The following is a 15,913-nucleotide window of genomic DNA, read 5'->3' on the forward strand; positions in this document are numbered from 1 at the left end:
AGCAAGGGTTTGTTCCCTCGCCCTCCCCCGTGCTAACCTGTTACATACAAATCTCTGAGGATAACTGTCTTTAAAAGCCTCAAACACACTTACACACCATATAATGGATACTTGACAGCAGTATTTTTCCTTGTAGAGATGGTGGATAGTAGGTGTATCTCTGCTCTTAATCAGGACATTTCATTTTATACCTCGCACCCAGGGGAAGGAAAAGCTTCATTGTGACAACTCTGCCCGACTGGAGAGYGTGTTAAATGGGAACACACTTTTAAATCCAGAGCTGGGAGTGTTGGCATCATGCATTAAAGATTTGTGGTCAAATTTTCCCCTTTTTCACGTGCTTACTCCTTCCTGATGGACCGTTCAGCGTTATTCTTGTATTTCCTGAAGCCTATGGAAATGCGGGTTATGAAAAAGCAGGATTGAGTTATCTGAAATAAAGCTCCAGGGAGATTTTACTGCTGCCTTTTTTAGTTCTGAAAAGGGGTTTATAAGAAACACATGGGCAGACTTTTTAGCAGTAGGTATTGGTTTTAAACTAAAAGAGGGTCGATCCAGCCTGGATATAAGGAAGAAGATTTTTACAATGGTGAAATACTTGGCACAGGTTGTCCAAAGAGTTGGTGAGTGGAATCATTCGAGRTCAGGCTGGACARGGCTCTGAGCAACCTGACCCAGCTGAAGATGCTCCTGCTCACTGCAGGGATTGGACTAGATGACCCCTAAGGGTCTCTTCCAACCCAAACTAGAATTTGATTCCATGGTTTTTGTCGTGTAGAGCACTGCACTGAGATTTCCACCTGATCCTAAGAGCACAGTTTCCTCAGAAGGCCACACAAGTYATCAGACCTACTCCAAGTCTTATTCTACAAGAAACTCTGAACCAGCTCCAGCAGCCCCAGCTGCTGCTGCTCCAACAACACCACTCAGGAGCATAMGCTCAGCCCAGCAGGTTAATGTGAGCCAGACTGCTTTCCTAATGTGGCTTTGATTCAAATTAACAACACTATGAGAGGTTTTTAGCTCTTCTGGAGCTGCCTGATGGAAGGAATTGCTGCTCAAAGATTGGTGCCACCATCTTTTTAGACTCTGCAAGCAAAAAAAGCTCATGTGAAGATTCCTGCCCACCTCCCATGGGTGTTTAATTAGTATCTCTGGCATATTCGGAGACCTTGGGACAGAGGGTGCTACAGAAGTGGAAAATATTATCATCATTATGCCTGCTCCCACCAGTGCTGGCATCCAAGGGAGAGCCTTCCCAGCAGATGGTGAAGTTGTGAGCATGGCTGGCTTTGGTTTTAATTTCCCTCATCACAGASTCTCCTTGCTGGAGCAGCTTCACCTCTTGATGCCTGAAGAGCAAACCAGAACCTGCAGAACAGGGCTGCATCCTGCTGGTCAGTGCTGCTGAAATGTTCAAACCAGCCAGCACTCAAATCACTGCAAGGGGGTTTTCTAATTTAAAAAGAACTTCACTTGGATGGCAATTCTTCCTCCTGCCTGTCACAGTCAGCCCTCCCCTGAAATCCGATCATTAAAAAGGGAAAAAACAAAGAATTAGTCAGCCTTTGGTAAGTGTCAAACATTCCCACTCTGAACAATGAGCAAAACAAGGAGAGGTGTTTAATAGCTCTCAGAGCAACTTTATGCCTTCCTGAACACTATTTCTGTACCTCTTGCTAATTGCTTATTTGCCCTGGTTGTATGGGAGAACCTGGCTCACTCCAGCTTTGACAGAGCAGAGCAGCAGTGTTTAACATGCTGCAGGAGGTGTGATATGCCTGGTTCTAATTTCTATCCTTATTTATTTCTGTTGGGGTTAGCAGCTGAGGGCTCTGAGCTACCTGAGGCGTAACTAAGATGCCATTAGCTTTAAATCTGTTCCCGAGTGCTGCCAAGCAGCCTCTCCACTTGGCTTAGGGCATCACCTTGCAGATGAAGCCTTTGCATATGTGGGAATATTGTGCTTAAAATTTCTCTCTTCACCAAAAACTTCCTAGGGACACTGGAATAGAAGCAGCACAGGGCAATGCTCCCCTCCTCTTCCCTGGGGTTTTCCATTGCAAAACGTGAAGGATCCTACAGCAGAAAGAAGYGGAAGCGAGGAGTAATCTCTGCTACTCCTTGGAGCACCACGGGACTCCAAACACGTTCTGCAGGGAGCTGCAAAGGCATCAGCACCCTGCCCACGCAGCCAGGAAGGGACTTGTGGTGGAATCAGCCTGCCCTGGGGTTCCTTCCCGTGCTGGATGATGATGGGAATGCCTTTAGCACGCATTTGCTGTGGCTCCGACACCGCCAGCTCTAACTCGGGATTTATTTTTATCRCCTTTCTAAAAGGAGACAGAACCTTCCCCTCGCCCCAATCCTGCCTGGTTTTGTGGCAGTCTAAAAGGGGAATCACACGCCGGTGTCATTACAGCCTATTCACAAAGCCTCTGCTCGTGCTCTCAGATCTGTGCTCTCGCTTTTGATGCCACCAGCCGAGAGAGTTCTGATGGCACATCCGCACTCTCCAGCAAAAGTGCTGCTGCTGCTGCCTCCAGCCCTTCCTAACAGAAACCTCTGATCTGTTTAATTTAGGTACTTTTGCTGCACACCCATGATGGTGTCTGATCAGGGCAGAAAGGAATTTTACAACGTTGCATATCTGCCCAACAACCCACCAAGCCACAGTCCTACACCAGGACACATCGAGGCTCTTCTGTTCAACAGAGACACAGAGCCAGAGAGTGAAAAAGCAATTTGTGAATCTGATCTCATCTTCAGCTTTTCATCTGCCTGATTTTCATCCATTGAGCTGGAGCTGGTTGTAAGTAAGAATGAATGTGCTGTTGCTAATGGAGGCTGGATTGACTTGCTGCTCCCAAAGTGGAGATGCCAGACAAGCTGGCACAGAAATGGRGAAAACACAGAAATACCACAATAGTGAGGGACACACAAACCACACCAGGCAGCTTCAGCCTCAAGAATGGACTGCTCCCAATGCTCCAAAATGGCAGACACGACTTTGCTGTGTGTTAGGATTTGCTGTGATTTAACGATGCCTTTGCCTCCCTGGTGTGAAAGCACAGGAGCTTGAGGTGCCCAGAGCACAGCCAGCAACACAGAGAGCACTGCCTCTGCTTACTGCCCCAACACCAGCATGCCAACAAGCCAGGTTGATAGGGGTGAAGGTGCTAGGACAGGCTTTTCTCCCTTTCTGCTGACATCCTCMTGTCAGCACTGCATTCTGAAGGATTTCACAACCTACCACATCATGGTTCTGATGTCAGCGCCATGATTAAGACAGCAAAGTAATTACAAGTGTCTCCTTTTGTATGCTGATTGCTTTCCAAATAGATGTTCTCCATTCCAAATAAATCCACCATGGATTAACATTTCTCCTACTTGTTCRCCACCTAGAATGTATTTGATTAGAAAAGCCTGATCAAAACTCTGCTTGACCATTTTTCAGCACTTCACCATCTTTCTTTTCCTCATCAGGGAGAAAAATGTATCCATTAGTTAACCTTTTCAAACACATTCTTTCTGTAGTCTAATTCAAAGAAGGATTATAAAAAAAAATGGTCAGGCTCGGCGTGTGAATAGCTTTTTGTGAGCACAGGGAACAAGCATTCATACATCAGAACATCAGCATGGGGAGATAAGGGAGCTGTATACTGCCAGCTTATCTGAATGCAAGATCAGCCCTGTGAAACCAGCATAAACATCAAGGACAGAATCCATATATTGATGTAATTCTTAGTGCTACTAGTGCATTCGTGTGAATTTGCAATTAAATAAAGCTTATTCCTTACAAAGAAAACAAGAAGTTAAGGATACAATTCAAGGTCTATTGAGATCAATGGGAATTTTTTTTTTTGCATTTGAATAAAGCTCCCTCTCCTTCCTTCCCAACAGGTCTGCTAGAATATTAAGAAAGGAATTACCTAAAATTTGTTTGTACCACTTTGAAACAGAGCAAGAAATCCTCAATTCTCTTAGGCTGCTTTCTAACCSAGTAAATCCAAAGCTCTCCTTTCATCCACAGCTAACATTAAATGTATTTAAATCCACATTAGTTTTGTACCAAAYAAAGTCATTGAAAATACCACAAATAGACGTGGGTGACAAATTAACTGATGCAGGCAACATAACTTTGAATTTCCTGACTTTTAGGCAATTAAAATATCAACTTAATTGTTGGCTCTGTGTCGCTTCTCTCATTTTAATATGTAAATCAGTCTCTATTACACTATAGCTCAAAGAATGTGTGACTCTGCTTACTTGATTAGGCTGGGAATTGCTGGTCCTGCTGTCACTATGTTTACACTCTAGTGACAACTTTGCACATCAAAATCACATAATGCAATGTCATCAACTTACTCATCAAATATAAACTCCTTAAATACAGCCGCCGCTCTAAAATATTGAACCTTACTTTGCTTCAATTACAGCTCCTAAATAATCAGCAGAAGCGAAAAGAAAAACTGGGAATTCAACCGCAAAACAGAATTTCCCAGAAAAAAAAAACCAAACAAAACAGCTTCCCACATACAGGCAGATGAAAAACAGAAAAACAGTCCATGCCAAAAATTATCCTTTGGCTTCCAAATTTTAGTTGCATATTGTCCCTTTAAAATGTGGAACAAGGAGACACTTTATTTCTCAGTCTACAYTCATTGCTCATGCCTCATTTGGGTTCAGTCCTAAGGAACCCTGATTTACCCTGTCAAGACAGTCAGATTTCAGCTCCTGGCCACCTGCAAATTGATRGCAGGACTCCAGAGAAAATCAGMAAATTCAGTCATTTTTTTTCCTATTATCACTTGATCACAATGGGAAAACCATCTTGGATAGTATGGAGCRAGAAAGGGTAAATAAGTTCAGTATTTTCCCATTCCTGTAATCTTCCCTGAATCCAACAAACATCCCCAGCCAAGGGGACATTCACCTTGCCAGCACAATGTTTTTTAAGGCTTCCCAATCACCTTGACACCCCTTGAAAAGTTCCTCCACTGGATTTTACCATTCTGCTGGCTCACAGAAGCATCAGGCTTTAATTTCCAGGAGAAACAATGCATTGACAAGATGCAGAGCAGAGATCTGAGGCTCTCCTCTGCCGGAGCGCTGGCAGCCTGGTTTTTTCTGATGTCAGGCAAATCGTGTCAGCCTCAATTTGAGACAYCAGCACAAGCCTTTCTTCTCAATCCTGCTGATGAATGAAAGAGCATTTTCGATGGTGTACACCCGTGTGGCACATCAGGACTAATCAAAAGATGCAAAGTGCTGTCAGAGGCAGCTCCCAGCACAGCCCTACAGGAGCCAAAGGGCAGCTGCAGATAATGCTGCATTTCCTTCCCTTCAGGACTGGAGAGATTGTCCCAGCTGTCACACGGACAACAAGAGCTTGACTCAAATATCCAAGCGGCAAAACACAACTGCTGAAGTTTACAGCAATCACAGGCTGTTGGTTTGTCTCTGGTTCATAAAGGAACCATCAGCACAGAGGGACACTGAAGAACCAGAGGGATGTGGAAGAGCTGTGGCCATGAAGGGTGTCACYTTTCACGTGGCAGTTTCTGTAAAGTACAAATCTGATGATGTTTTACAAGGATTGTAGGGTGGGAAGGAGTTAGAACACACAGAGAAGGGTTTTGGGTCCTTCTGCAGCTCATTGAGTTTTCTCCTTGCTCTGAACATCCCCTGTGCAGAAATGAAGGAGCACAGCCACTTCTGGCAGCGAGAACAACCCTTCCACATGGTCACTTTGTATTTCACTCAGCTAKTGATGCACTGGGAACTACAATCCCAAGTAATCAGCCTTAAAAATTCYGTTTCTATCACCAGTTTTTCCTTCACAGCCGTGTACAGAGTGACCCAGAAGGGGTCAGAACACTCCCTGTCAGCCCAGGTTTCTCTACACATTTTCTYTTCATTTATCTGCTCCCAGAAGTCAAATCTARCCTYGCTCTCWGCCCATCTGTAATGATTTAGCTACCTCTAACCTTCCCACCCAGCTCAGCAAGGGCAGCCTCTCCCTGCCCAGATGTAACACCACACTTTTACCGTGTCAGTACCGAGTAAGGAAAATACATTTGCTCAGGAAACCTCCAGCAGCCTTCCCCTCAGCTGTATTTTTTTTTTCAGTTCTACTCATTTCCCTTACACCCAGATCCAAGGCAGGATCAATAAACCCAGGGAATCTTCCCTTGGGATCCTCTTTCCTCATTTTGCCACAGAAACCATTGCAGATGTCGTCAAATTCAGTCCCCCTCATCACATATACATTTTTATTTTCTTTCCCATCTCCTTCTCTCTAACAACTTATTTCACTATTTTTTTCTTTGCAAAAATGGTTTTATTTTTTTCTGGGACAAGGCTTCTACTAAATATTTTGTAAACCATTTCTACACAGTGCGTAGCAAGAGGGTAGGAGCTGCTTTAAAATAAACCCTTGTAGGACTGGCTGGAGCTGTATGGGAGTTATTATGTAGGTTCACAGGCTGCCTCTTAGAAAAACAGAAATATTGAGTTCTCCAAGARCTTCACATGTGAAATTGGTAGAAAAGGAGGCCAGGAAGAAATCCTGCAGCTTTTCTGCTCTTTGTGAAGGCTAAGTATAGTCTGGATAGTAACCTTTGACTGACACCGCGTTTTACACATTCGCYAGCTACAACAGAACTACATTACAGAATTTATTACAAACCTCCGGCTCCCTGGACAGCAGGCAGGGTCTGAAAGTTCCAGCAATGTCTCAGTGGCAGTTCCCATCCCAGTTTCACAAGAATTTGCAGGCTCCAGGCATCCAGGGGGGTTTGTTCGGTCAGCAACCTTTGGCTGGCGGGCAGCACAGATCGCAGCGAGCTCGGGGTGAGTCTCAGCTTGTTCAACAGACTCATGGCAAATTGCCACAGGCAGGGCACACTGCTGGCAATATCCCCAGTGCTGCATGGCTTCATATCTGTATTATCTCCAAAAAAAACCCCACCTTGGGAATCTTTCAGGATGGTGAATACTAGATAGGATTAAAGCGATTTTTTTTTTTTTTTTCAAACCAGGGAACATTTCTTCCAGCCCTCTCACGGTATTGGATTTTCATTCAAGCCAGGACATCTGGTTCTTTAGAGCTGCCTGCACTGACTTCAGCAGTGCAGAATATTTGCCATCAAAGGCACTGCTGCTGAATAAGAACACACAAAAGTTTCAAGGTATTTTCCCCTTGTGGCTACACCAACACCATTTAGGGACTCTGCCCCCAGCCACGGTAACCCCATCAATGTGAAGGACAGGAGATCACAACTCTGCCAAAGTTTTTTATGAAAATAGGTATATTCAGCAGCACCACCTGGCTATCTCTAGTGCTGGGCTGGGACAAAGGGATATGGATAATAAGGAAGGGAATCAAAGTAAGCTCTGTTTAAACTCTCAGTTTATTCCCAGTCTTAATATAGTATTCAGGTCCCAGACTGGTCTAAATGTGTTGTGGAGGAGAAAGCAGCACCATAAAAACAATAATAATGAGAATTAGCTGAGAGCTGGAGCGATTGCTCCACAGAGGCACTGCTCCCTGTGCTGATCCTACAGCCACTAACACCCATCCCTGTGCTGTTTTCTGTTCTTTGGTGGTTTGCACACCATGGGCAGCATTTTGGATGCAGGCAGCAGCAGGGGATGATTTCTTCCCCCATCAAGGATGTGTGGCCRTGTCTGGAGTGAAAAAGGACAGACCTTCATCAGAGCACAGCAAAGCACCAGAGGCAAAGTCAAGCTCTTTATTAACTTCAGATGAAATTGGGATATGCAGAAAGCAATTTACTGAGATACAGGCAGGGCACAAAGGCTAACATCCTGCTTTTAACTGAAGTCCCTCAGCGTTTGGAGGCAGCAAATGCCCTGGACCTTTGTGTCTCTTCAGAACAAAGGCAATTCCTTCAGCACAAAGTGAAGGGGAACTGGCAGGTCAAACACAAGTGAGACAAGGGTCACCTAATGAATCCTTCCTGTGCCTCAGGAAAAGGCAGAGTGAGACTGAAGGAGAGCTGCTCTCTGTTCACTCAGTGACCCAACCCCATCTGAGCAGGGAGATGCTGGGAGCCACTGGCACAAAATGTGGAACGGGGGCTGCTCTTCCACCTGTGCACCCACCAGCAGCTGAAATCACAGAAAAACCCTCCATCAGGGGGACTCAGGTCTGGTTCACAGGTGCAGCCCCCATCAGTGTGGATTCCCTACACAGATGGGAGGAAGCACCAAAGCTTCCAAGCACCAACAGCTCAGCCAACTGCGGATGGGGAATGGCAACTTCTGAATTCCATCTGCTCCTTTTTTTGTCACCTTCTGTACTCAGAAACACATTCATCACAAGCACAAGCACACTGGGACAGTGACAAATTTTACCGTCTCTGGCGTGTCACTTCAACAAGATTAGATTATTTTAATATTAATTCATTACCCAATTTAAATTCAATTAAATATGTTTTACAAGGCCCTGGCATGGCCCTGATGCTGGGGACAGCCCCTGCTGAACACCAGATGCAACATCTCTGTTAGGGCCAAACACCTGCCCAAGAGTGAAATCCCCCAGTCCTTCACCAAGGACCCCCCTTTTTCCTACTTTTTCCCTAACAAGGGGAAAAGGACACTGAAAGCATTGAGATGGATGAACAGCTATCCTTTTTAGTGGGATTATGTTCAGGAAAATAGTTCCAAAGTTCTCCACAGATGGTTGAAATCAGCTGATTTCCCCATCTTCCTTCCTGGTAGGGGTGCCAGCCTCTCTCTCACCAGAAAGAATATTAAAAGCACTTTTCCCCTTTCTCCCAGGGAGAAGCTGCATGAAGAAGGGAACACTCCAGWGTAGCCACGGGATAGCAATAAATCATGAGAGCTCATGGAAAATTCRCATTATTGCATTCTTTTAGTCAGGAACCAGCTTCCATGGGTCACCCATTCCTACCTTCAGACACAACACCTTCAAGATAAGAACACAAATGGAGATAAGGAGCACTTGAAGCATTCTCTCTCAYTTCTATCTATGCTTTGCTACAAGTCATTACTTCTGTCAGCTCCCCATTAGCTGCTTGCAACTAAAAGTCAAATCCATCTCTAACAGTGCCAGAAATCAAGAGATCCACCAGGATCCCACAAGACAAAAAAAAAAAAGAGAAATATCTAAACAGAAATGGCCCGGAGAGAAACAGAAAAAAAAAATAGAAGAAGTTATGGAAATGAAAGAAAAAAAGTAAAAGATGCAGACTGAAATACAGAAGGGGCAGTAGGGGGAAGGTGGGAAGAGCTTGGGAAAGGGAAAAGCAGAACTGGAACAGATTTCAAATCCACACAGCGATGCCCTGCACCACCTTCCCAAAGCTGTCACAATCTGCATCCCTGTTCCCAGGCAGGAGGATGCAGAACCTCTCCCCAGATGGTGCCTGACCTTGGGGCACCCTGCTCTTACACAACACCCACCGAGRTGCAGCCCACACCCCAAATGTGGCAGCCACAGCCCTGCCCCCCCTGCCAGCCCTGCTGCAAAGCTGCATTTTGGAATAGGACAGAGTGTTGTTACAGCTCTCCACAGGTCCCTATATGAACAGGGACTATTATGGCACAAACGAAAGGAAAGGACCACTGAACTGTGTGGCAAAGTGCCAGCCTGTGCTGCAGCCTCCAGCGGTTATGCTCAAAGAGATTTAAAGTCCAGCATAACCTTGATTTTTAATAGAGTCACATTTAATGAGCTTTAACGTCCACAGTAATAATTTTCTTATTACCTACGCAGGAGTCGGAAATACGATCAGAAAAAATGTGCCGCGCTCCAGCCCGATGAAGGGATTTAACAATGGCCAATACATTATTATCAAAACCATCAACATCATTGTCCTTAATGCCTTTTTTTGGTTGGTATAATTATAATTCTGTGAGGCACAAGCATGGCTGTTGCAGACCACATAAGCTTGCTGAACACAGCAAAGCTGGCTGGCTGAGGGCCACCCAAATCCCTCACCTCGCCAAGCAGCCCGTCAGSTTCTGTGGCAAAGCAGGACAATAAAATCTTACATTTACCTCTCTCTGTCTAAAGGCAAAATGCAAACTTACATCTGACCTTTGTTGTCCTCCCAGCTTTTATCCACACTCTTCCTACTCTGTCCTTGTTCTCTCTTCTCATCCTCATTCTACTCTGACACCAGGGACCTCCCACCTCAAAAGCTCAGAGAGCTGAATTTGCCTCTTGYGTGCGTCACACGAAGGAGCTGGATAAACAGGCAGATGGGGATTGCAGCTGACAGAAAGGGGTGCAAGAAAAMCTCCAGTTCTTGTTCTTTTTGTACAGAAACAGCTTCACAAAATTCACTGAAACCCTCTCCCTTATTATGCACAACAAACCCCCCTCCCTGGGGCAGCCAATTGTGACAAACAGAGCAGAGGGAGTTTCTGCACGCTCCCCACTTCACACCTTGAAAATACACCGAGGAAGAAGGCATGTGGCAGCTGTTCCTGTGGGCAGAGCTAAGAACACAGCAAAAGCTGGATTTTCCATGTCTTATCCAGAGGGAGACAAGTGTGAGTTTTCTGGCCCCTCAAATCCATGCTGTTACCATCCTGCTCAACAGCTGCCTGCAGATGCAGAAATGGATGCAGCTTGCACAGAACACTTGGTGAGCTGTCCCCAAACGCACCAGGAGCTCTCCCTGCTCCAGAAAGAAATCTGGCATTCACCTGGCTAATTTAAAGGCCAACCCAGAATAACCCAGTAACCTTGTGGTCAGTGCTGTAAAACCCTCAGCATCCCTTCACATCTCACATCCCCTTCTCTGACCATGCTGCTGAAATGCTCCCACAGCAGAAATGAGAGTTTAGGGATATTTATGGCAATTTGCCCTGTGCATGGCAGTGATGCATACAAGCACATGAAACACAAGAAAAAAAGCTCAAGATCTTTCCATATAACCTGGCTCCCTATAGCTTCACCCTGTCCTCAGAGAGAGTCATCCACAAGGCTGCTCCATCCTTCAACAACAGCTTTTTCCCATTTTGTTTACAAGAACCACTTCCAGATGCACTTATAGGCACTCTGAAAATCCAAAGAGCCCTCCTGTGACTGTGGTAAATGACACTGAAGTACTTCCCACCCTTTTACGTTCAGAACCTGATGCTCTCTTCCATCTGAGCTGGTCACCAGAAGCCTGAATGATGTAGTTTGGGACTGGGGTAAGAGGAAAAAAAAAAAAAACCTGTCACATATATGAGGCTGGAAATACCCTGAAACCCAGTGAGCTGTTTGTTTTCCTGYTGGAATCAGGAAAATGCATCCCTTCTGAGCTAATGACAAACCTGGTAACATCCTAGCACAAAGAGGCAGCAGAATGATAAAAATTGTGACTAACACATCACAGGAGGCACACGTGAGGAACACATTCCCCCAGAAGAGATGGTCTAATTACTGCAGATGATAGCCCAGAGGTAAATTCATCAGTGACAGAGAGATGGGGCTGACCTCACCTCTGCAGCCTCTCTGGGCACTGTCAGCCCCCTGGACCTGCAGCATCAGATGTGCCTGGTATTTGGGGACAGAAGGACACACAAGGGCACTGGGGCAGCAGATAATTCAAACCCCTAAAACGCAGTGCATCTCAAACTCAAACTGCAATGCAATTCAAATGACTGCAATTCAAACCCCCAAAACCCAGCACATCTCAAACTCAAACTGCAACACAAGAACTGTCCCCCAGAACTGCTCAGTGGGGTCTGAGACTGGAAGCTCCTACAGACAATGGTGTTTTTAAATTTTTGCCAAGTGTTTCGTGCTTATGCATCTGTTAGAAAATCCACCAAGAGCAGTGACAGAGCTGTCACTYACCTGCAACATCCAGTGAGCTCTTCACTTTACAAAACACCCCATCTGCACTTCTCACCATCATATTTTAAGGCCATATAGTACCATAATCCACTATGAGATGCTGGAACAAACACATTCTCAGCAGTAATAAAGTGCCATTGTTTGAGCGATGGGCAAACAGACCAGCTACTCGCTGAGAATTTTGGTTTCATAACAGTGAAAGATGTTTYCTTCTGTGCATTTTCTTTACACCAGGGCTCTGCCCTTGTGTGGGTTTGAATCTCCAGCACTCATTGACATTTGGGAAAAGCAAAAGCTCTGCCAGCTTCATSAGAGGGAGGATCCTGACCTCCAGACACTGCCCTTGGAACACACCTGCTTAGCTCCACACAGACCCTCAGTTCTCTTTTATTTTTCCCTTCTCTAACAAATTGTTTTGAGGCCATGAGAGAGTTACAGCAGTAACTTCTCCYGGGCTCTCCAGCTCAACTCGATTCTGCCTGGTCCCTCGCAGCTCTGCAGGTGATGGGTCAGGCTTTATTGACATCCTGGATTTACAGAGTCTGAGAAAACGTCTGCAGGTGTTGATTTTTGGGATTTCTTTACCAAAAACGTCACACTCAGGCATGTGCAGGCAAGACAGGCTGTCCTGGAGTGCCACAGATTGTGTGGAACATATTTAGCTCCATGAAAGATGTACTCTGCTTTCATGGAGTATTGAATGTAGCTGTGATTAATGGGGCACATATACGCTGATAAACAATATTAATTTGTTTTAAGCCAGGTCTGAAAAGATTTCAACCACTTGCTTCCCTGCAGCTATGAAAGTTATTTCCTGCTGTCTGTTCTACCTCAAGGGCTAAACCAGCCCTGAAAGGAAGAAAATATTTCCTTTCACTCTGTCGGCAGCGCCAGCCTATGGAGGCTGTTGTATTGGTATTTCATTTATCATCAGCAAATGATATGAATTATTATTATTTAGCCTCACCACCCACCCTCTACCAGACTGCCACAGCATTGCCACCACCCATTCACTCTGTCCTGCATCAACCCAGCTTTTTTCACTCTCCTTATAASCACTCCATCAAGCACACTGTCTGCACCATCTCCATCTGCCTCTGCAGTCAGCTCCTCTGGCAGCGTGGATGAATAAATCCACCTCCAGGAGCAGAAACCAGCAGCCTACCTGCAACTTCTTGTGGGGACTGAAAGCTCCCAACTCCTTCCCGAGTGGCAGAGATGGAGCCTCCTCCTTCGAGCACCCTGACGAGCTCCCGCAGCCTCTCACACTCCTCCTGCAGCTGCTGCTGCTCCTCCTTGCGCTGCTGCTTGGCCARACTCGTGGGGTTCATGCTGAAATGGAGAACTTTGGTCCTGCTGGGGTCGTAGTCACCCTGGGTGGCAGGAAAAAGAAAAAACAGAATTGCCTTGAGCAACTGATTCAACCTCTGAAGGCACCCAACCTGCACCRTTCTGTGTGAAAAGTAAAAATGTTATAGCAGAAAATAAGGTGACATTTGTGCACTGACAAGGTTTTATTCCAACAGCTGAAGGCAGCCAAAACCAGTGCTGTTTCTCCTTCTCTTGCTACTCCATTAAAAAAGCAAAACAAAACAAGGCAAAGAAACAGCAACCAAACAAACAAAAACCAAACCAGAAAAAAACCCCACAGAAACACCCCACTTAACAGAACTTGCTCCCTGGCTGGTACTTCCACATTTAAATTTAACTTCAGAAATGAACTTTTATAGCTGTATTTAAAATCTCTCAATAGCAGGAGATTATAATGAAGACCCAAMTACACCCTTACACTACAGCAGGACACCCAGTACAGCCTGATTTATTGYTCCTGTGAGCCTGCCAAGTCCATGGGATCCAAAGGTGGAGCCATTAGCAAGTTGTATCAGCTTGTCCCAAGCAAGGGAACAGATATTCCATTCTCTTTTTCTCAAAGGACAATTGTGTTTACTGCAGCTTAAATAGTCAGGCAAGTCCTAAGATGGCAAATTAATATTCTTTCAAGGCGAGAGGAAAACACTGATGTTTCATTTGTGATTTCAGAGAGACAATTTTCATATAAACTACAGGAAGCCCCACAACCATAAATGCAGTAAAACATGTGCTAATGCTGGCTGCCACGGCACTCTGCCCAGCTGAAACCCTATAGCAGTRCCTGCATAAAAAGCTATTTTATATGGTAATATTTTTCCTTCAATTAAATCTCGGGACCTAAAGTGATTTTGTAAACATTAATTAACCCTCAAGAGCAGCATGAGGTAGGTATTATCCCAATTTTATCATTTCATTTCCATTAAAGATGTGCTAGAACTTTATGCAGGTTTTTTTTTYATGCAAACCAGAGCAGAGACTGAGAGACTTCATCCTGCATTGCTGGTCATTGCTGGTAAGAGACCCCAGAAGATCCCACTCCCAAACACCTTTTATTGAAAATACTCTCTATTCACATGCTGTGAAGCTCCTCAGCAGGCAGTGAACTGGCAGCAGGTACAAAACTGCTTCAAAAACAGGTTTGAGAAATTCCAGGATAACAGCTCCATTACTGGGCTGTGCCAGGGCAGGGCACCTGAGCATCTTCCAGCATCTCTGGTTGCTTGGAACAGTGCTGGARAAATTTGGACAAATTTGTGGGCTCTCACAAAATAGCAGCTTCTGTCACTGTGGTCAAAGATGCTCTTCTGAGCTTTCCTTCCCAGAGSWAAAAAAAWAAWAWAWAAAAAAGGGTCTGGTGTTTCYTCATTGCTCTGAGAAACCGGTTTGAGCACAGCTGTGCATGGGTAGGAGAGACAGAAACAAAGAATACAAGATAGAAACAAAGAATATAGATCACAAATGGATATCCCAGTCTGATCTGGTCCAAGTGTTCACTCCAGAGCTGGGAAAACTCAGGCATGGAAACCTGGAAAAACTTCTCAGCTGTTTGCATTCCCCACAGCCAAGAGTGGGTGCTATCCCAATGCTTGGCCATGCACTGAGCAGGAGATGCACATTCACCTCGCTTCAGTGGCCTCAGGAACCCACCTAAACAGGGCTTTGAGACCCCATTTCCGTGGGGAGGCTGAGACAAACCTCCCCTAACTGCCAACCAGGCATCTGGGACCAAAAGAAGAAATAATCCCACCAGTGGTCTTGGCCAGGAGATGTTCAGGAGAGACCTGAAGGACACCAGCAGCATTTTGGAGATGTCAGATGGAGAACGAAACTCATAGGATATATTCTCCCCAGCACACCCTGGTGTTTACAAACCTGCTTCTGCACCCAGCTCTTCCCCTTCTCGTGCTATTTGCCCTTCAGGACTCCTCCAGACAGATCAGGGCACTCCTTACCCTCGTGTTTGGCTTTCAAGGGAAGAGATTCAAGTCCAAAGTTTGCATTAGGCTGGCCAAAGGGTGCTGCAGTGTCAGCTGTGGGTCCCAGCTCTCCCTGGAAAGCTGCTGCTGCTTCTGGCCAGCCCTGTGTCCCCTGGCAAGGCCAGCAGAGCTCACAGCCCCATTCTATCCCCATTCCATCCCCATTGCAGGACCCCTGTGTCAGGAAAGCCATGCACACCCCACACTGCAYTGTTTATTCTACAGGTTATTTACTCCTTTCCATCCTCTTTCTGCAAAGCCCTGCCATGGAGCTGCAGTGCTTTGGCTCTTACAGATCATGCACAACATTTATCCTCTCCTTTCATAACATGCCCCCCTTGAAAAATCACGCTCTAAAACTCATCACCAGGACTCTGCCTCATTTTCAGGGTTCACCAGCTCTCCCCAGCACATCAGTCTGAAATAAGAGAATCTCTTAAAAGCCCACAGTGCAACGAAGGCAGCGGCAGAGCCCATCTCATTTAACATTTCTGGGAGATCACTAACATATTTGCTATGCTACTCACATTTTTGGGCTAGGGGCAGTAGCTTTCTCTTTCTTCTGCACAGCACACATCAAACCAGTACATTTCTCCCTACAGCTAAAATATTAGTGCAGCTGGTTTATATTACAGCAATGCCTAAAAGAAACCAAGTGAGACAGGGATCCCAGCATGCCAGGTCCTGTACAAACCCCACGGGGAGCTGCCACCTAAAGCCC

The 15,913-nt window shown here is 45.5% G+C and overlaps 1 protein-coding gene across 4 annotated transcripts in view; it reads right to left on the reverse strand.

Annotated features, from left to right (window-relative positions):
- LOC130581620 (mitotic spindle assembly checkpoint protein MAD1-like) overlaps nt 1-13,791 on the reverse strand; it is a 115,941-nt gene extending 102,150 nt beyond the window's left edge. For 2 of the 4 annotated variants that reach the window (XM_057379853.1, XM_057379856.1), the window contains exon 1: nt 6,692-6,899. In XM_057379853.1, the coding sequence (XP_057235836.1) occupies nt 6,692-6,884 (193 nt within the window). In that variant the 5' untranslated portion in view covers nt 6,885-6,899. Of the gene's footprint in view, nt 1-6,691; nt 6,900-13,010; nt 13,219-13,353; nt 13,373-13,634 lie in introns of those variants that run through there. The other 2 variants (XM_057379854.1, XM_057379855.1) reach the window with 2 other exon arrangements.
- Between the last annotated feature and the right edge of the window lie 2,122 nt (nt 13,792-15,913).

The sequence above is a fragment of the Malurus melanocephalus genome, unplaced genomic scaffold (assembly GCF_030028575.1).
Source record: "Malurus melanocephalus ecotype Western Australia unplaced genomic scaffold, MMel_1.1 scaffold_425, whole genome shotgun sequence".
NCBI classification, from domain to species: Eukaryota; Metazoa; Chordata; class Aves; order Passeriformes; family Maluridae; genus Malurus; species Malurus melanocephalus.